We start from the raw sequence: 21,631 nt of genomic DNA, 5'->3' as shown, positions 1-21,631 counted from the left end.
TATTTGTAACAATATTTTTTTTTTAAATCTTACCAGCCCAAACTTTGGAATGTGTACATCTAAAAATGGCTAATTTCAGCTTAAAATGTGTGAAGTGTGAAGGATGCATTGGCTATATCTGAAACTGCAGGCCGCTGCCTATCTGTGAACAGTTTTCAACCATGTATTTTGAAGCATATTTAAAGATCACATAAAAATGCTGCATGGAAGCACCAAGATGCAAATAAAGTCAAAAAATCATACATAGCCAATAAGTGAGAAGGTAGCCAAATTTAAGATAAGTGTGTGGACAGGCAGGAATAATAAAAAAAAAAATGCTACCAATGTTGATTAGCAAAGTGAGGAAGTTTCCTCTGCAATGTTAATTAGTGAAGCTAATCAACTGCAAACTTGGCTTAATACACTACATGATTGATTTGCTGGGAGAAGAGTAGCAAAAGGTTGAGAAAGCAGAGCAGACTTGGCATTTGTTTGTTTGTCTGAGGCGGTACCTGCTCCTCACGAAGCACCTGCAGCTTTTTGGCCTTGCTCTGCCGGTAGTACTCCATTATCATCATGGCGGCGTAGATCTTGCCCACTGTCAGGTCTGTCGCTGCTGAGAGGATGAAAAAGTTAACCTGCACAATTAGACCGGGGTGGAATGGGACCCTGAGCCGAGAGGGGAATGGGAGTTGGAGACAAGGCATGCCACAAACACTAAGGTCTAGTCTCTCAGACCCAGACAAAACTCATCCACGACCTCAACAATAATGAACCAACAGAAGCTCTTCAGAGTCCAGAGCGAGTCTCAATCTGGGTCTGAGAATCTGGACAACAGGTATACAACAAAACTTACACAAATAAAGAGGCCCCAAAAAAGCACTTAGACACTAGAGTCACGGTCACATGTATGAATATTACTGCATTGGCAACAAAATATCAAACCAAGTGGCATTTGCAAACAAACGACGCTAGAGATTTTCCCAGAACCAATTTTTGTATAGTTTTTGTGAAATATTTTGTTTCTTTCTTCAAAATAAATGCCACCTGGTGTTTTGTTATCAAATGCAATGAATTTCTTACATGTTTAGTGTTGCTTGATAGTCCAAATACTTTTTGGGGCCACTATATATACTGTAATATAAATACACAATTTACATTATACACAATATATATACAAAGTACACTGACAAATACAAAACGCCACTGAGCTGATAGTCTTTTCACAGTCAGATCCTCATTAATTAAAGAACCTCTCATGACCTTTTACTGTTTCACATTTCTATGCTGTATTACGTTCTTATAGGGACTCAAGAGCCATTTTACTACGAAAAGATGCCATGAATGAGGCAAAAGTAACAGTACCTTAAGAGTACAATATTTTGCAAGGAGCTCAAATTTTTCATCAAAACTCTGCAATGGCATCCGGAGTTTGAATGAAACATATAACATATAAATTTGAAAAAATTTGAGCTGCCACAAATGACAAAAAAAGCAATCCCTTCACATCAAACAACTTCTTGTTAGGACAATTTCATAGTAAAATGGCATGAAACACCCGAAGGATTGACAATAAAAAATATAAATAAATGTAAAACATGCTAAAATTTTCAAAAGAAAACATGCCAAAAGAAAGCATATAAAAGCATTTCCAGGCTACTTGTTTATTAGCTACTTTCCATAGATTATACAAACAGATTTTCATATATTCTGGGCATCATATCAAACTCTTAAGTACCTAACATCTTTTAACACCATCAGATATGAGGTACTAACTCGGGCTAGTTTATGAGGCTCTGTGATTTGGAGGTTTAGCCCAGCTTTGTGCTTTACACGTGCTGGAGTGAAAAGACTTCTATAGAGGATCCGTCTATAGCGAGGCACCCCCTGATAACAGGCAATGAAGACAGAAGATAGGAGAAAGGAAGAGGGAGAAAAGGTTGGGGAAGGAGAGGATATGTTATGTAGAAGTGGGATGACTATGTTGAAAGCCTAAATGTGGATAGCGAAATGGATGAACTAAACAAGTCACCAGGGCTGGACTGGGACAAAAAATCGGCCAGGGCATTTTGGCCCAGACTGGCCCACTTTATGATCATAAACACCTTTGCACGCCCTTAATTATATGCATACCAATTCCTATTCATTAAAACCACTAATGCCATGTAATGAGTGAGTATAGGAACGAGTGATAGTTGACAGATGAAATAAGTAAAAACTAGGGCTGTTTTATTTTGGATGCGATTAATCGCGATTAATCGTTTGACAGCCCTAGTAAAAACTTTAACATTTATTAATACAGTTGAACTATACTACACAGTGATGAATCCTGAAACAAGCTATAAGCTGCATTGGCATAGCAATACAAGTGTTTCTTACAGGATTTTTGTTAAAACTGTGGTGGTGGGACCTCGGTCCTTCTATGGGGGTTCGGGGGCATGTCCCCCCGTGAGAAAATTTTGTGCATTTTAATGTTAAATTCATCAATCTGGTGCACTTTGAGAGTTCAAAATTAAAAGCTCCAACCCATATTCAGTGTGCAAATTAAACAAAGAAAAATTCAAACCTCTTTTAGTTACAGTGTCTATTTACATTACACCTACTACATAATAATAGTTATAATATTAATCCAATGACAGTAATAGCCATATTTTGTAAAACAAATGCACTAAAAAATAAAGGAAACTTTCATAATTAGTGTTGTACCAATTTCTATACTTGAAAGAGATAAGCACATGATCTTTTATTTTGACGCAAACTGCATCAAGCTTTTATTTTGGCGGAAAACATGGTTTACAAACGCCTCTCATTAAATCTCTAGTGAATTGTGGTAATCGTCAACTTTGCAGATGTGGAAATAATCTTTAACTGGGTTATGGGTTCCTACACTCAAGTGTTTTGAAAGTAGTTCTGCTTACCGCAGGCTCTACACTTTCTCATCTCTCTCCTGATCCTCCTCACTATCATCATCTGCCGCTGGAGCTGATGAAGGTCAGAAAACAAATATTTTTACACAGTTTACAGTGTCTGCTTTAAGGGCCTGGTTCTATTTTTTCACGCTATTTCTCTGCACATTCCTTGCGTTTCTTCTCCATCTCACTGACTATTTTGACAGATACACACTGACACTGCTGCACGCTCGCTCACTCGTTTAAAGTTGTGATTGGGCCAGCCCAGTGTCAATCAAGAAAAGAGCCAATGGGCCGCTGATCTACGTGCATGGGCTGGTCTGTCACAAAAAAAAACTAAAACTGACTTTTTTTGACCAATGCATTACACCGGCACAAACCCAGCGCCGCCAATTAAGCAAAACAAACCAAACCGAATGGGCCGAATGTACAAATTTTATGGGCCGTTAAAAATCAAATAAAAAAATTAAAATAAAAAGTATGTGTGAGTATGAGATGTATCGGCCCCAAAAAAACGTCGGCCCACCGGGAAAATGCCCGGTATGCCCAATGGCCAGTCCAGCCATGCAAGTCACACTGAATATCTGATATGAAAAAAAAATTACTTTATGAGCAATAAATATAGCTAGGAAGCAGGATGGTTTTAAATAGAAATAATATGGAAAAGCATGGTATTCCTGATCTAATTAACAGTGTAAGATATTGCTTTGGCATGTGGGGACGGGAGAAAGATTGTGAGATTGTTGCCTGATCAGAGGATGCTGAGCGGTGTGGGCTGAGAGAAGCTGTCCTCTGATGAATTAGTGATCTTTTATTAGTTGTTTTTCTCAACAAACCCATCTGCAACTTACACTTGTGTGGCGTTACCAGCAGATCCAGGTTCTTCTGGGAGAGATTTGGCCAAATCGCCATCATTTCCTTACGGAGCTCCGCGTCCATCTGGTGTTTGTCTGCGCCTCCTGAAAGTGTGTGATGTCAGGGCAGTGTACATACACACGTAAGCAAAACACATACGTATAGATAAACAAAATATGCATATACACCAAAAGCACAAACATAATTATAATCACATTCATTCAGAAGATACACACACAAACACACAGGAAATGTTGTTTTGGTTAATATTTGTCATACTTGGAATGTTTTTCAAAAGAAAGAAAAAAAGAAAGTGCATATCTGACTCAAATCGGTTTAAATTTGTGTAAAAATAGAATAAAAAGTTAATAAAATACAGTATACAAGAAAGAGGGATGTCGTTCTGTACCCTTGGCGATTTTGATGTCCAGAGCTGTGCGTATCAAAGCCATCAGAGTAGAGTTGAAATGCACTGTGTTATCATCAGCAACAGGGAGGTCCATACGTAGCAGTCTCTGTGGAGAGCCAATCAGAGGGGATGAGGGCGGGGCTGTGTAAGTTAAACCTCCAGTCAGATGCTTTGGTGGACTAATAAAAGGCTTGGGGAGCTCAGCAGTCTGTAGCCAAAAAATAAACTTCTAGCCATACAAATTTCAGTAGATTAAGCTGTTAAACAGATCATTTGATTGTAGTTCTGACTTTCTTTTGATGCAGTGGTTGTGTACAAACCATGCATCATGCAATTCATTTTCAGGTGATACTCATACAACCACACAAAAAAGGGAGATTTCGTTGACATCTGTGAGAGCAGTTTTCTTAGACTGACAAATGATTGACCAGTACACATCCTGCAACCTTGTAATGTGTGAATGAACCATTCACACATCTTATAGAACATATACAATACATACACATCAATTAAGTAACTTAATTGGAGCCCTCACAGATAACAGGAGCAGTATCACACAGGATGTAGTTCCTCAGTGTTCCTCTGCCAGTGAAAACTGATCTCAGATCAGGCATAAATATCACTCACATAAGCATCTCTTGTTTGCGAATGCCACTTGGTTTGATATACTGTATCTAATGCAAATGTATACATTTTAAAGTACTTTTTTGTGCAATTAACAGTAAGTTACATACCCTGAATCAGCTGGCAAAGGCTGAGGAAACAAATATCAGCTAAATTTGACATTTATTTCAAAAGACTACTGCTAAAGAGCTCCCCCTACCTGTTGGAGGTTGTATATTTTGGACAAACCAATGAATGAAAGGCAACTAAAACCAGCAGTTTTTAGATGCCTTTTTCCATGCATTGGATGTACCTTCATAGAATTGGAACACACAAGCACACCACATGGCATTAGTGTGAGAACGTGAGCATGTGTGAGCCTGTGTATACGCGTGTGCCCATTTCAGACCAGTCCGTCGTTCCTTGGAGGTGTAAATACCAACGAGTACGAGCCGGGTTCCAGTGGTGGTCATGCAGAAGCGCATGCAATGCAGCAGGACCCCAAATAGGAGCTTAGTGGCGACCCGCCCTCCCCAACGGTCCCGGCCCACCCGAACATCAACCCCTACTTCATGCAGCATGCACCCCCCCTCCTCCCTCCCCATCCCTCACAGAACAAGAGCAGTGCAGCCGCGCAGAGAGAGTATCATTTCATCTTTTATTGACCACTTGTATTTTTGGGTTAGTTTAGCATCTTTCATTGGGTGATTTCTCATAGGGTTAAGTGATATTTTGCATTATTATTATTATTATTTTTTCTGATCTCTCGATGCAAAACGGGTGCAGTTTTTTTTTAAGGTCAGATAAGGGGTGGCATTCCCTACAGAGTTAAAGAGGAAAAATGGCTGTGTTGTACACCGAGAGGTGTAGGACTGGATTAGGGGCAACAGGTATAGAGGTTAGTTCACTTCAGACTGGAAAGCTATGAGATATGCACCACATATAAAAATAATGAGAAGGGGGGGAGTGGTGTGCTTGGCAATGGATAGAGAGAAAGTCTGAGAGGAGAACGAGAGCAAAAAAGAAGAATGTTGTTTGTTTGAGATGAGGGGAAATCAGAGAGTGAGGAAAGTGAGAGGAAGAGGTAGGAGTGAAGGGAGTAAAGCTTTGAGAGCTTGTAATTAAATTGCACTTCACAAAATGTCTACCACATTAAAACTGTCCATGCTGGCATAGAGGAAGTCCGTTCAGTGGATCTTAGTCAGTGTAGACGCCAGTTGTAATTAGACGTAAATTATAAAAGTGGAAGTACTGTTTGTCCAAGTACAACCATATCGCTGTGTACAGCTGATGAAACATGCAGGGGACAAAAAACTCCAGAAAACGCATAAAATATGATGTTTCCAATCTACGACTGAATGGTCACATGAGAAATCAAGTAGTTTTTTCCTCAGAAATGTGTGCATTTTCTGCAATATTTTCAAAATACACTAATTTTATCTCACTCTGTCCTCAAAAACCCCACTGTTCAAAAGTTTAGTTTTTTCTAAAGAAATGAATCATTTTTATTTACAAATGAATAATATATAAAGTATTATATATAAAAAAAATTCCACAAAAATATTAAGCAGCTCAACTGTTTTCAGCATTGATAATAATAACCAACATCTCTTGAAGACCAAATCAACAAATTAGAATGATTTCTGAAGGATCACGTGACACTGAAGACTGGAAAATCATATTTTAAAATATCAAAATAAAAAACAGCTATTTTAAATCGTAATATCTCGCAATATTACTATTCTTATACTTTTGATCAAATAAATGCAACCTTGGTGCATATAAGAGAAAATCTTACCAACCTCAAACTTTTGAACAGTATTGTACAAGAGATTCACTATGCAGAAAATAGTGTATGGCGTAAGAACAAATCATTGTTTTGTACACAGTATAAGCATGAATTGTATTAAAAAGAGACTACACAGATATACATCATGGGACATTAATTACAGTCTCCACCTGCAAAACGACAGAGACAAATAATATTTTGTATGAAAAAAAAAAAAAAAACTAACAACATGGCTCTGGTTTCATTCACCTCAAACTAAACACACCATCATCTAATCTGACTAAGGTCCATGGCCTATAATGAACATGTAATGACATGTAAAATGGCTGGATGTAACTGTCACATAAGGATGCATTCAGATTATTACTATTTGCATAATTAAGAATCATGCTGACAAAAGTGAAGAAATGAGAGAGATGGAGAAGGAGACAGGATGTAAAAGAGAGAGAGAGAGAGAGAGAGAGAGAGAGAGAGAGCAGGAGAAAGAAAGGAGAAGGATGCAGAGATGTAGTGGCTGAAAATGCAAATTGGAGGAATGTGGGGGGGGGGGAGAAAAGATAGAGTGAGAGACAGTAAGACAGAAAGAGAGAGGGGAACGGAAACAGGTCAGAACTGCATTGACAGAATCAAACGAAGGACAGGTGGGAAAGCTTATCTGTGATTCTAGTGGATTTGCTGGAAAAAAATCAAAAGGATAAAGTGGGTCTAAAGACTCCTAAAAGCTGTGTGATCGCACTAGCTGAACCTACGGAAGAGTCATCTGCCAAACTCATGGAAAATATACTGGACATCTGTAGACTTTAGGAATCATCCACTGGAGGGAGAGACGCAGAGGACCAAAGGCACACAATCCTTCCCAGTCCTTCTGTACACGCACACAGTGAAACATGTATATTTCTGTCTATATGCTTCATATTTGTATTTCAAGTTTATCACAGGCTCTATTTCTGCAATGAACATGGAAAACATAATGCGAAAATAATACAAGATTCCTTGTTTTCAAGTTAAAGTCAACATGAAACGGCATTCAAAAACCATTTTACTTCTGCAATGTGATATTCAAGAGTGAAACTGGATATTCAAAGAGAACAAAAGTTGTAGGTGACTTTATTTTATTCACTAGGAATTCATTTGAGTTGTTGCAGAGGAGGAACTACTAATTAACTTTTGATGAAAGATTATGAAGAAAAACTTTTTGGGGTTCGGAATAATACTGCACCAATGAACAAGACCTGGCAAGTGCATTAAGAAACTAGATAGGATCTATTTTGATTTCATGTTGATTTTAACATGTCTAAATTAATAAACACATCATCTCTAACAATAAGACTGCAAAAAAAGTTTGCAACAAAATCATTTGCATCTGCATGTGAGTGAGTGAGTATTTGAGTACGGTGCAGAAGGGCTGGCAAGGTACCCTCCGTTCCCGCTCTCCAGTGGATGTGTGCGTACGTGTGTGTGTGTCAGCTGGCTAACACTTTCACCGGTACCCCACAATGTAAAAAGAAAGATACAGCAGCTCACCAACACCAACACTAACAGAAAAAAAAACGGACAGCTTTGATTGGCTGTGGCGCACCCACGGCGGGCTGCTGCCGCTAACCTTGTAGGCGACCCGAGCCGGGCACCTCTTTCCCAGGCCTAGCGGAGGACACATGTGCCTGAGCATCTCATACATATCAGTGTAACTGATCCTGCCGCTGTAAGGGGGAGTGGGGTGGGAGGGGAGGGGTGAGAACCCCAAAAATTAAATGAGGAGAACGGGGGGGGGGGGGGGGGGGAATAGGAGGACAACGAAGGACGAATAAAACAATGGACAAGAAGAGAAACAATGGAGGGGGACAAACCGGAGGATGGTGGGATTTAAACCAAAAAAGGAGAAAGGAGGAGGAAATAAGAACGGCAAGAAGGAAAAACAAAGACACATAGGTTATTGTTTTGATCTGGGCGAGGGGCGGGGTTTTGAGAGCGTGAGAGCTCTTGATTGGCTGGAGGTTAAACAGGAGGAGGGGAAGCTGGTTTTTAGTCCTAGTAAAAACACTGTTCTATGCGATCGTAGGACGGTCCCATAGAACTGCAGTGGGGCTTCAAACAGGCAAAGAAAAGCTCCGCTGCTTGGTGGTGAACTATGGCAGTCACGTCAATGCAGTCCTCTGATCCCCAACCCTCACTTCGTCCCCAAACAAGAACAATGCACACTGTTACACCCAGTTTGCCAAGGCATGGTTCAACAGCAAGCAGAAAGAAAAAAAAATAACAAAATGACTGATTCGTTCGATTGTGTTTTTTTTTGTTTTTTTGGCTGTTAAGAGTGGTTTATTCCACAGAGAGGTTCGTACAGACTTGGCTGTCGATGGCAGTGCATGTCATGCTTCTAAAAAGGTGTCTGCATTGTCCTGCACATTCTCATTTGTCATATCAGAATGCATACAGAGATGGCAAATAAAATAACAAAAATGAATTTCAAGTAAAAGAAGAAAAACTGTGGAGAAGAGTAAAGAAACTGAAAAAAGAAAATCTAAAAAAAAAGAAAAGCAACATTCATTCCAGTCTTCAATGCGAGCAGGTGCTTAAGTTTTTTGTTTAGTAGGATCCAAACCTTGCAGGCCACCCTATGAGGACATTTCTTGCCTAAGCCCAGCGGGGGGTCGATAACCCGCAATAAACTGTACATATCCTTATAATGAATGCGCCCGCTGCAAGAAGAATACAGGGAGGTTAGAGAGGGGGCAAACACAGGAAAAGAGAGAAAAAAAGAGAGCCAGAGAGCCAAAGAGGAGATGGAGAGGAAGAAGAAAAAATAGTGAAACAAGAGGAGGAGCACAAAGAACAAGAGAATAAAAGCACACATATCCATTGACAAATCACAGACCAAACCCAGTGAAGTTGTTCCACTGCCTCAAACCAAGAGAAAACCAGATCATTCGAAGGACAGCCCAACCGATTTTAAGCTATAACAAACATGTTCAGGTCATACGAAAGACTGAAATCTTCCTGGAATGGACACTTTTCACAAGACTGTGATGATGAATTTCCACACTAATTAAAAACTAGCAATAATAGAATTGTTAGCAATATTAGCACAATTAGAAAGATTTTTGTGATTGTTTCGATGAAATATCAAAAGGATAAACAATGCAGATTTATTACCACAGCCTTCTTTGAACATATTTACCAAGGGTGCAAATAATTCAAACCAAATATTATAAACTAAATAAATAAATGCATAGAAGCATGCTACAGCCATTATAAATAAATGCCCATTTCCCTCTTAAGACAGTTCTCATGCTATAGTTTACTTCCGTAATAAAAACCTGGAAATGTGAAAAGGGGCCATTGTCTTGGATAAATTCAAACATGCATGTGAGGGTTACTGTAGCCGAGATTTCAATGCATGTCAAAATCCAGTGCAATAAACCCCAGCTATATGCATGTAAGTGAAAAAAGAAGAAAAAAAAGATTTGGTACAGCTGTCCTTGAATGATCTTTAGTGCTGTTCTGAATCCTCCCCCATCACGGTGCGGAGTAAACGAATCCACCGATATGACCGTGCACATGAGAGGCTCTCTCATCTTTACGAGTCCAATGACTTAATTGAACTGCATACAGTGACAGCTATGTGGGCTTTACAGGCAAAATACATGAGGTGTATTTTGTTAACGTTTGTATGCAGTGGCAAGTACAGAAATAAGCTGCGACAGCTTGTCTGTGAAGATGTTTGCCATGCACACCTGAGCCATAAAGATGGGAGAATTAAGTCATTGTGAAGTCAGAATCTGCCATGCACAGGGTCTTACGTTCAACTCTCTCTCTCTCTCGCTTATATTCTTTTAAATTACTTCCTCTGATTCTTGCTGTACTTCTTATACACATTATTATTAATTTTCTTCTTGAGCTTCTTCAGACCATCTCCATGCGCTCCTGCAGAACAGCACTTGAGAATGAGGCAAGCACTGGGACGGGGGGAAGTGGGAGACACTACTGACTGGGCAGACAGAGTTCGGGCTCATCTACATATGTGACAAGAAATCAGACTGCAGTGGTCACATCAGCCCTAGGATGGGATAGGAGGGATTTAAAGACAAACATTGGGGCATTTTGAGAGTTTGAGATCCACTATTTGTGACAGGGCTTTATCTTGAGTGACCATGGACAGTGTTTTGGGACATTTTGGGGATGTTTTCAGTAACAAAAGACAGAGCTATGGAGAAGAATGGTTAGTTTTTAAGTTAGTTTGTGTGCACATATCTGTGATAAAATAATCTTTAGAATGTTACAGTGTTTGTTAGCTTGCAGTAAGCATGTTTTTACAAATTGTTGTTATTAGGTGTTGCAATTGATTTAGGATTTACATTATACAATTTAAAGGAAAAATCAATGCACGTGTGTCTATAGGCCTGTTTACACCTGGTCACTTCATGCGTTTTCTGTGATCGGATAGTTATCCGATTGCGAAAAGACCAGGTGTAAATGCCCTCCGAAATACATTCGAGATGGATTTAAATCCGATCGCTCGAACCACATCAGGAGGTGGTCTGGGCCGCGTTCCAGATGAAACTGGACAAATGAAAATGCATCTGGTTTTTGAAACCACATATGTAAATTTTACTCCTCCAAACAATGCTAAAAATAAATGTGTGAGAGCGTGTTATTGGCTATATGACATGTTATAGCCAGACATGATGGCGCTACTGCAACACGCATCGCCGCAGATAATCTCTTTACCAAGCCAACGCGCAAACTACCGCAAATAAAACTGAAAGTAAGTGGCAGACGCTCAACACACAATCATCTTCATTAAAAGTAAAGAAACTAAATGATCTTACCAGTGCTGATGTCGCTCTCTCTCCTATTGCGGTCTTTGATTTTGAAATTAGCTGATGATCAATAAAACGCAGCTCGTATCTGTTGCTTTCGGTGATGTGAACTAAATTAAATCTGCTTATAGCTTGGGAATTTATCGGATTTATATCCGCTTTGCGAAAACACATTTATGCGACCAAGTATAAATGGAATCGTTTTGTTAAATAAAAAAGCTATACGATCAGTAAAAACGCATGAAGTGACCAGGTGTAAACGGGCCCTAAAAGAATATGAGCATCTTTAAAATGTGTTTTTTGTTAAAAAAGTGTGTGTGAGATAAAAAGTTGTGCGTGCAACTCACCAGGCTGCTGGGTCGTACTCTGCCCATATCCTGACATACTCATCCAAATGATGTGGACCCAGGATGGAGGAGTCCCTGGTCAAGTACTCAAAGTTATCCATGATGACAGCAACGAAGAGATTCAGCATCTAAACACATAAACAGACCGCCCAAAAACATACTGAATCAACTATTTACTGTTTTGAAGCGAAAAATGTACAGATGCATCTAAAAAAACATCAGAATTAGTAAGTAATTGGCTATTTTCTACCCTGTTTTTGAGCCTCGTTCCTGAAACACTGGGTGTGCCGCATGGAAGACTTGGAAGTAACTGCTCACTGCTATTATTGGGTAATAGTGTTAAACCAATAGGTTAAACCAATTAGGTCCCAAAGTTTGAAAGGACATCTGAGTGCCCACCGATGTGAAAATCTGCGTGTCTTTTTGACAGACTTTATCCTTCATCAATTGACGCTGTTGTAATTTTGTACAAATATTAACATATCAAATGATCTATAACTAAGCAATAGTAAGGATAAAGAAAAAATGTTTCACAGATGTGTGTTGAGCTGTTCCTGTCAGATCCAATACAGAAGGGCACAGCTTCTTTTTTAAATTTCAGTCTCTCAAGCAAATCCTGCATCGAACTGTGCCTTATTTACAAAGGAATCCGAAGTAAAATGTAGCGAACAAATGGACAGCTTCTAACTAACGCAATCTGGAACTGTATTAAAAATAAACTTCAACTACGCGAAGCCATCTTCATCTTTAGCTTGTTAGCTACAGTAACCTAGCGTTAGCATTTCTCTGTTATTTACCTACTACATGGCATACGTGACTCGGTGGGCGGGGCTAAAAAGGTAACTTTAGAATAATATGTGAATCTTCTTCGGCAAAGGCGGTCTTTCACGGCACTATGACGTCATAATTACACACTTTTCAGATCTTGTCTTTTTCTGGCCTTGGTTTCAATAAGCTGTTTTTGGAATAACAAGTACGTTTTTTAACTTACAGGAAATTTTTATAGTATAACGACCTTTAAACTGTCAAAAGATCAAGGAACATTTCTCAGTTCATGACCCTTTAAGGTAAAGGAAGGAGTAAAGAAACAAGTGGAGGTTGTTCTCACCAGGAAAGAACAGAGGAAGATGAAAGAAACAAAGTATACATAGGCAAAGTTGCTGCCGCACTCTGGCCCTTCGTTCCCAGATTTAACATCACACTTCTTTCCTCCGAGACATGCCAGCATGATCTCATGCCATGCCTCGCCAGTGGCACTCCTGTTACCAAAACACACACATACATGATATTAAAAAAGGTTTTTGTTAACTGACAAAAAATATATTATATATACTATTAGTAGGAAAAACCTTAAAAAAAAGTTCTAACTTCAAATTAAAAAACTGAAATGAAAACAAATTAAAGCTAAACAGAAATATATAAAAAGAAATAATAATAAAAAGCAGACAAAATTACTAAAAAATAAGTCTAAAAGTGAAGGTTGTGGTGGGTTTTTTAAGTCTTGTTCCTAAAAACAAAATAGAAAGGTTTAATTGGAATTACTAAAATTAAAATAAATTAAATCTAAATAGAAATGTAAAAACAAAAAATTACAAAAGCACCTGACAAAAACACATGCTAAAATAATAATAATAAAAAAACAACAAAAAGCTAATTCAAAAATAATAATAGCAATACTAAAATAACACTGGTAAAGACACAGGATGGACCTGAAGAGGAGCATTAGGGCCATGATGAAGGTTCTGAAGTTGTTGTGTTCGTTGATCGCACTGTCTTCATCTTCAATATCCAAGTTCCCAAACAGCTAAAGTATCAAAGAGCAGATATAAAACTTATGCACACATCACAACGTTCACAGGTGTGATATCCCAGCAACCATATGCCATTTAAATGTGTCGATAGAAGTTTTATTTTGTCTTGATTTAGTTCTTTAAAAACTCACAGTGATGTTACAGCTCATTTTAAACAGAACAGCTGTTACCTGCATGCCAATGATGGCATAGATGAAGAACAGAATTGCAATGAGCAGGCACACATATGGCAGAGCCTGTAAAAAGACAAAAACAGCATGAAAGGTGGAACATTTTTTAATTTTGATGGTTGGTAAACTGTAAAATAGGTCGAGTGCATTTGTCAATATGCTTTTATTTAAAAGTTACAAGACCACAAGTATTTATAAAGAAGTATTACATCTCTACAATCAATAAAATGCACCTCTATGATACTGCAATGATCTCATTTTTTGTTAATTTTTGGAGAATTCATTTTTTAAAAATGTTCAATTCAATAAATAAGCTCAATTTGTAAAATGTTCAGATGCCAAACAATTAATTACAATATTAAAGAATTAATTAACTCTTTAAATCCCTTTAAGGCAGGGCAGTTGGAAATGCTTTTTTTATGTATAGATAAAATAGTCTCTCATTCTTTAACTGAAAGGTGGGACTTCAGAGTGCATGAAATTTGGCATCAAAATCGGTGTAAAGGTTTTGGCGTGAAAAATGTTTTCATATATCTTAAATCTTGAGAATTGGTGTGGATGTTTTCGTACCTTAAATGACTGAACAAAGGTCCAAAGCAGAATGCGAATGGTCTCGCCCTGCCTCAAGAGCTTAATGAGACGTGCTGCTCGGAAGAGTCTCAAAAAACTCAGGTTTATGAAGTTATTCTGGGAAGATTAGATTGAGACGAATGTAGAAACGGAGACAGAGGAGAATGTTCCGGAAGAAAATGGAGAATGTAAAAGAGACAGAGGATATAGTAGAGAGATGTGAGGTAAAGTGAAGAAGAAAATCACAATCAGTTTACTTAATGATAACAAATCAGTTTTTTAGTAAAATAAAAAAATAATAATTTAGAAGGAAAGAGTGGGTTAAAGTAATCAATAAGTTATACAAATATTTTGCATATAAATGTATATACATAAAGTAATGTATAAAATAAACTTAAAATGGGATTGACAAAAAAATGAAACAAAAAAAGATCACAAAAAAATTATCAAATTAACTCAGTAGGGGCTAAAAAAAACAATCACTAAACTGTAACAGTCATCATCCAATCATATATTAAAGCATAAACTTTTTTTAATCAAATGCACTGATCTGTTGAGACAGGCAAGTCACAGTATGGAAGCAGCCCGATGCACCGCATTATTTAGGCCTTAGCAAGTTCAGGCATAAGGAATAGAATACCAACAACATTAGCCAATGGGGATTAGCTGCGTTGGTCATGTAATTCTCAATGGTCCAATCCACACACAACAGTCTTTTCATGGCATTTTAGAAGTACTTAAAAATTCACATTTTCAATGTGGTATTTTAACACTTTCCCCGCCACTGACGGAAATTTCCGTAATTTGTGAGAAAACGCTTCCCCGCCATTGACAGGCTTTCCTTGTTTTCACTACGGTAGGTACGGTAGGGGGCGCTGTTACACCTCTTTTGAAAGAGTACTGAATCTCCTGATCAAAACAAAGGGTTTTTACATATGTAATCATATGCATATGTAAAATAATGCGATCACTAAAATTAAACAGCATATAAATAAAAACTGCCTAATGTTACTTGATGGACTCGGATCTACTCCAGCTATGTTTCGATTATCATTCTGAATCAGATCTGGATGTAGTCTTTGACAAAAACATGATTTTCTCAGCTTTCTGCTCAAAATGTTGCTTTTTTTAATGACACTTACCTACATTCAAGTGTTGATAAAAAGCTAGGATCTTTGATGTACTGCATGTTCAGATATTCATGCAAACAAATATTCTGGGGGCCATGAAATTCACTGGGGGCCAAAAACACTGGCGGTGGCTGGCAACTTTTAAAACGGTGGCAGGGAAAGAGTTAAGTACATTTGATATAATCAGTCAGCAAAATGTTGCGTTTAGACTTGGTACAATAAATAAAAAGTCTCAACTGTGTGGACAGGTTATTGAGGATCAATCCCCCATTCCAGCATACACATATTTCAATGAGTGAGATGCAGAGGAGGAACTACAGTAGAGCAGAACAGGCGGATGAGTCGAGAAAAGGAGGGAAGAAATAAGGTAATGAAAGAAAAGTCATCATGCAGCCTTTGCTAAAGTGCATGGCATTCAGCGATGATATGGCAACGACTGTGTGCGACTAACTGTGCAAGTGTAAAGGTATTTTTATGTGTAAAGGCATTTTTATGCAAAAACAAAAACTAGTGCTTTTATTAGTTACTGGGTAAATAGGTAGATTAGAACTACAAGTCATTAAGTCTTTAACCTCTTATAAATGCATTTAGGTAAATCAACTTGTCAGTAAAATTTACTAGATATTTGCCCATATATGGTTAAATATACATATATGTATTTTTTATTAGGGTGGACAGTATGACCAAACACTTTTATGAGTAATTTTACATCATTATGGTAATAGTACATATAATCACAAAAGAGTTATTTAGAGTTATCCCGCTCTGCAAAAACAGCTGTGTGGATAAATGTATCATGATATAAATACTGACACATTTTAACCATCATACCACCCAGTCCTATTTTCTTTGAGCTTTTTTTATTGCTAATAGAGTGTATGAACATTAATGTGAGCAGCTGTCCAACTGTCAAGCATCTTTGGGGTTGGGGGTCATTATACTGGAAGCACATGCTTTGAGGAAGGAAGGGAAGGGAGAGCAAGGAATTTTGGGTAATGGATGCAATAGAAGCTGAGAATAAATTACAAACCAACCGGATTCTATGTGTTGTTGCAGTAGATGGATGCATACATGTACAGTGAGTGTGTGAGGGGTTTGGATGGGTACATATGAGATGGAAGATATGAGAGTTTCATAGTGCATTTTTTTGTTTGTTTTGGATTGGATGGGTTTATCGCCAACAAATCAGAGGAACAAAGAAAGCATGTAAAAAGATAAAACAGGAATAAGTCGTTATGGATACAGTCAACAGGCTGATTAATCAAACACAGGTACTGTGAGCATTGATTCACTATCAAGGCTGTTCCAGTGGCCAAACCATATTTTACTGATTTGACCAGACAGTAAAATATGAGGATTATGACCTAAAAATATATTTTTTAAAAACCATGTTACAAATACAATGCTAAATACCTCAGGGCTGTGTTGTTATTGTTAATTAAAATTAAAATTATTTTATTAAAAAGTCTTTGGTGATTGAAATGAAGCTAAAATTAAATACATTTTAGATAAAAAACTGAAAAGCGAAAATTATAAATGTTATCTTGGCAACTAACTGAAATATGTTTCAGATGAAGTACTAACATTACTAAAACTAAAACTGAAATAAAAAAATACAGCTAAATATTAAAATACAAAATGAAATAAGAAAAATATAAATAGAAAAATGACAAGCACATAACAAAATTACTAAAAGTTAAACTAAAATTATTATATGTATAAATACAGTAATAGTATAAAAATAATACTGCTCAGGGGAAAGTTGGAATAATAATCCACATTGTGTAATGTGTGGCCACTGGGAGAGCCCACAAACTTCAGTGTAACACATCAGAGTAAAGTGTCTGTCTAGTTTTTATAGACAGAGCACCCAAAAAGCACAGTGAGGAAACAACACAAGCACAAGTACACACTCGAACACTGACATTCACACACAAAACCCAGTACAAATACACACAACACTTAGCAATAGCATGAACACATGATGTGGAAGACTGAACGGGTAAATATTCAAGTAGACAAAAGTTCTAACATTTTGTGACAAGCAATTTTACAAAATAAAGTTTGAAGTGTTGCATTTAAACCTTCCTCAAACATGTAAAATACTGTATGATAATAATAGGTTGATCTATTAAACATGCTATATATTCAGCACTTAAATATTCATGTGTGTGGGAATGCAACTTTTTACAGTCACAAGAAAGGGAAGTGATTGTAAGAGATGCATTTACAGGGATTAAAAGGAGTATTTATGTACAAGTGGGTGAATTCACATTTGTCCATTCAATTCCAACATTAATCAAACTGCAATCTGTATTTGCTTTCTAAACTTGTCTAAAAGTGCACTTACCCCAAACTCTGTCACTAAAATATCTGTGATGCTGCCGATAACGGACACAAAATCAAAAATATTCCAAGCGTCTCGGAAATAATTCTGCAGAGAAACAAAAGGAGAGCGTGAGTTAACCAATCATGTCAGAGTTCTCGGGGAGTGAGAACCCATATTTTACCCAATCCTCCAATGACAAGACTATTAAAGAAGTATAGCCAATCAAATGCCTGTCACCATGGAGACAGGCAGACAAGTGCATTAGATGTTTTTTTTTTCCCCAAACACATTTTTCGAAAGGGGTTAGGGAAAGAAACGTTTCATAAATATCTCAGGTCTAAAAAAGTAACAGGATGTATGAATTAATAATGGGTGATATCTTTAGATTGTGCAATGAGTAATGCTAGGAAGAGCAGGATGTATGAACGCGACTTACTTTGATACCAAAGGCAATGATTTTCAGAATACACTCCATGAAGAAGAGTGTCGTGAACACGATATTCAGGTTCTTCAGGACTTTATCATACGCCTCCGAGGCTCCGTCATACTGGAAACATAGATTAATGAAAATGTAGACCCTGATGGATGTACAGACATGATTGATGCTAGGGGAGGAAGAAGAAGCTCGTACCTTCATCATAAGGACGACTGTGTTGAGCGCAATGAGAGCCATGATACTGTACTCAAACGGAGGCGACACCACAAACTGCCACATTCGGTACTGAAAGCTTTGCTTGTTCTGAGGCATGTGGCGCGTTAGAGGTTTGGCATTTATAGCAAAATCAATACAGGCTCTCTAGAAGACACAGACCAACAGAAAACAGTGAAAGAAGCATCTGACATATCACGTTGCATGTTCGTTGCAGTGGAAAGACAAGTGAAAAGTAAAACTGTGCAGCAATAAAACCAAATAATGCTCATAACTAATTTTTTTTTACATTAGCATGTGGTTAAATATAAAAAATGTGTGTGCATAAATGTAATCATCTCAATTGAAATGAGACGATTATGCCCCAGAAACACAGTTTAATATACATGAATAGGAAAACTAAGTTTTCTAATGATGTAATTATTCATGCCTTATCTATGAAATTTTATCTCAAACTATAGAAAAGTCCAACAACATCCAGCGAACAGTTCCTCTGCCGGAACAAGAGTGTCTGTGCTTGGAGTGTCTGATTCCCATATGTACAAAAAATATTTTTTATTAAATTATTATTATTATTTTGTGTGTGTGTGGCTCTCTCTTGCTCTGTCATCTCTTAGGCTCATTCCTTGATGAAAGTCAACCATCAATAACCTGTGTGACGTCACTGTTTTCACTGCTTTTGTTTAGTCTAACCTTTTGCTAGCGTTGTTCTAACTGTGACAATCTTTATTTGTACCGGTTTTGTCATCTTGCATTTCATTAATTTTTTGTTATTTTCCCATTGTTTTCACCATGTACTGGGGAAAAGTAGACAGGTAAGATGTCAAGTGACATACATTGTGCAACACTTATTGGTATTAGATGCACTTGGTTAGAAGTGGCCTGTAAGTTTTGTATTTTGGCTGAAGACTTTTGATTTCCTTACTTCTGTTTTTGTTAGTTAGATTAGAGGATTATACGCGAATAGCCTTGGCTTTTGTTTAGTTCTTTTCTTTCCTTTGGCTCCGCTCGCGTCCCTTTTCATATGGAATTTTTGCCCAGGAAAGTTGATGTATAGAGCCACAACGGCATAAGTCAGTCTACTCTTTATCCTAAAATTGTACTAAACCATTGGATTAATATGGATTCGTTTTCACTGTCTTTGTGAACTTTTTGAAGCGTCAAAGTGGTAGTTGCATAGACTGTCAATGGAGGGACAGAAATCTCTCAGATTTTATTAAAAATATCTTCATTTGTGTTTTCGAAGTTGAACAAACTCTTACGGTTTTGGAACGACATGATGGTAAGTGATGACAGAATTTTCATTTTTGAGTGAACTAACACTTTAAATAATAATAATAATAATAATAACAACAATAGAATATATTTATATATTTAGCAATCTGATCCTTTCTAGAGTTTGCAATAATATTGACAATTTCACAGATGAGATTTTCAAAAAACAAAACAGTCAATATTTAAGTTCATAATCACATTTGTACACAAATGGCTATTGCAACTTTTGACTCAAAATGAGTCTGACAATGCAGGTTGAAATACCACATTTTTAATTATATGAAATGATTTACCATTAAACAACATTTTAGCAATGAATACAACTAAACTCTGTCCACAATCTCGGATATAATTTTATAAACACAATGCACCCAATGCAATTGAAGGATGTTGCCTGAAATTTTGGTCAAAATTAGCTATGTTAGTTTGGTTTACTCATGTGAATAAAATAGCAATTACCTCATTCTTTTCGAGGCTGTAGTCCTCCATCATCTTGTCTCCTTGCTCCTGGAAAGTGATGATGATGAGAGCTACAAAGATGTTTACGAAGAAGAAGGGGAAGACAACGAAGTACACCACGTAAAAGATGGACATTTCCATCCGGTACCCCGGGCTCGGGCCCTGGTTCTCAAAGGTGGAGTCCACAGAGTGCTTCAACACCCTGAAAGAGAAAAGAAAGAGAAAAGAAGAGGTGATGACACCAGAGATGACACACAAGCGATTATTTTTGAGAGAATGCCAACTCACTGCGGCCATCCCTCTCCAGTGGACACAGTAAAGAGAGTAAGCAGGGCCCAAAGCACGTTGTCGTAGTGGAAATCGTACTTCTTCCACTCCCGCTTCTGCGATTTGACCTCGTTATTACGCTCATACACCAAATATTCGCCCCTGAAACACAAATACACATGAAAAACTCAACAAAAGTTTTAGTTATTGTTGTAATTCTATAACGGTTATACAACGGTAACGGCACAGAGGAACAATATTGTTGGAACAACTTTTTAGAATGTTTTTTTCCCAGCTAAAGAATGATAAAAATTTATGCCAATCAGAATCCACCCGACTTTAAAAAGTTCAACATTTAAAGTGGCAAATGTCAGCACATGCTTATAATAAACAGACTGTTATCATGCATTGGTGTGGATGCTAATATGGTTAACGATAAAGTTATCTTTATAGTTATCATTGGTGTGAACGGACCTTAAAGGGATACTTGAATGTGTATTTAAAATAGGTCATTTAAGTAGAAGAAATGTGAAGAAATTTCTGAATTTGGAGCTTTCTAGACTGAGAAAAGCCAGAAAATGTATTTTTGGCTTATGTGGATGAAAGACAACAACTCCCAGAATGCACTTGCTTTGCTGCCCTAGGAGGCCACTCCCAAGCCACGCCTACCGGTAAGAGAGCGCAGTTGAAAACAAACAACAAGGGTAGGCTACTATTGAGACTCCGTGATGAGTTTGCCAGGGATTTCGAGATCGCCCAAAATGTCCGGGATTCGGCTTTTGCGTTCTGCAGTCGCCATTCATCATGTTTACTGTGGCGAGCAGGACGAGGCTGACGGCCGCGGGAGAACGGCGCGAGGCCAGTGGCGTCATTACTGCGACGCGCCGGTCTCGCATCTCTCACGGAGGAGCGGGAATTTTCTTAGCAATGTTAAAACGCACATCAACCGATCACTTGTTTAGCGTTCATGTAAACACTACATTCAGATTCACCAATCGGAATGAATTCAGCTAGATTGAAACAAAAGGTGTGCATGTAGACAATGAATGGCGACTGCAGAAAGCAAAAGCCGAATCCCGGACATTTTGGACCATCTCGACGGCCGGACATGTCCGGGAAAAAGAGGATGGTAACCCCTACTACTCAGCTTTCTCCTACTACTCAGCTTTCTTCGCAGAACAAAAGCCTGCTAGCTTAGCTTCCAAAGAAAGACGGCTGACACTGTGTACATTCTGTGAGTGAGATCCAACTCTCTATGGGCGG

General features: G+C 37.9%; 1 protein-coding gene across 1 annotated transcript in view; it reads right to left on the bottom strand.

Moving 5' to 3' along the window:
• cacna1ab (calcium channel, voltage-dependent, P/Q type, alpha 1A subunit, b) overlaps window positions 1-21,631 on the bottom strand; it is a 128,453-nt gene that overhangs the window by 15,643 nt on the left and 91,179 nt on the right. Inside the window, exons 29-42 of the mRNA XM_081357152.1 lie at window positions 20,390-20,530; window positions 20,102-20,303; window positions 18,350-18,514; window positions 18,155-18,265; window positions 17,740-17,823; window positions 14,260-14,376; window positions 13,690-13,755; window positions 13,418-13,512; window positions 12,817-12,967; window positions 11,709-11,836; window positions 9,144-9,240; window positions 4,153-4,258; window positions 3,740-3,847; window positions 492-595 (exon numbers count right to left, since the gene is read on the bottom strand). Coding sequence (XP_081213278.1) covers window positions 492-595; window positions 3,740-3,847; window positions 4,153-4,258; window positions 9,144-9,240; window positions 11,709-11,836; window positions 12,817-12,967; window positions 13,418-13,512; window positions 13,690-13,755; window positions 14,260-14,376; window positions 17,740-17,823; window positions 18,155-18,265; window positions 18,350-18,514; window positions 20,102-20,303; window positions 20,390-20,530 — 1,675 coding nt within the window. The remainder of the gene's footprint in view (window positions 1-491; window positions 596-3,739; window positions 3,848-4,152; window positions 4,259-9,143; window positions 9,241-11,708; window positions 11,837-12,816; window positions 12,968-13,417; window positions 13,513-13,689; window positions 13,756-14,259; window positions 14,377-17,739; window positions 17,824-18,154; window positions 18,266-18,349; window positions 18,515-20,101; window positions 20,304-20,389; window positions 20,531-21,631) is intronic.

This window comes from Scardinius erythrophthalmus (genome assembly GCF_964197995.2).
Source record: "Scardinius erythrophthalmus genome assembly, chromosome: 25".
NCBI lineage: Eukaryota > Metazoa > Chordata > Actinopteri > Cypriniformes > Leuciscidae > Scardinius > Scardinius erythrophthalmus.
Note: the sequence above shows the minus strand (reverse complement) of the source record. Positions and strands in the feature narration are given on the sequence as shown.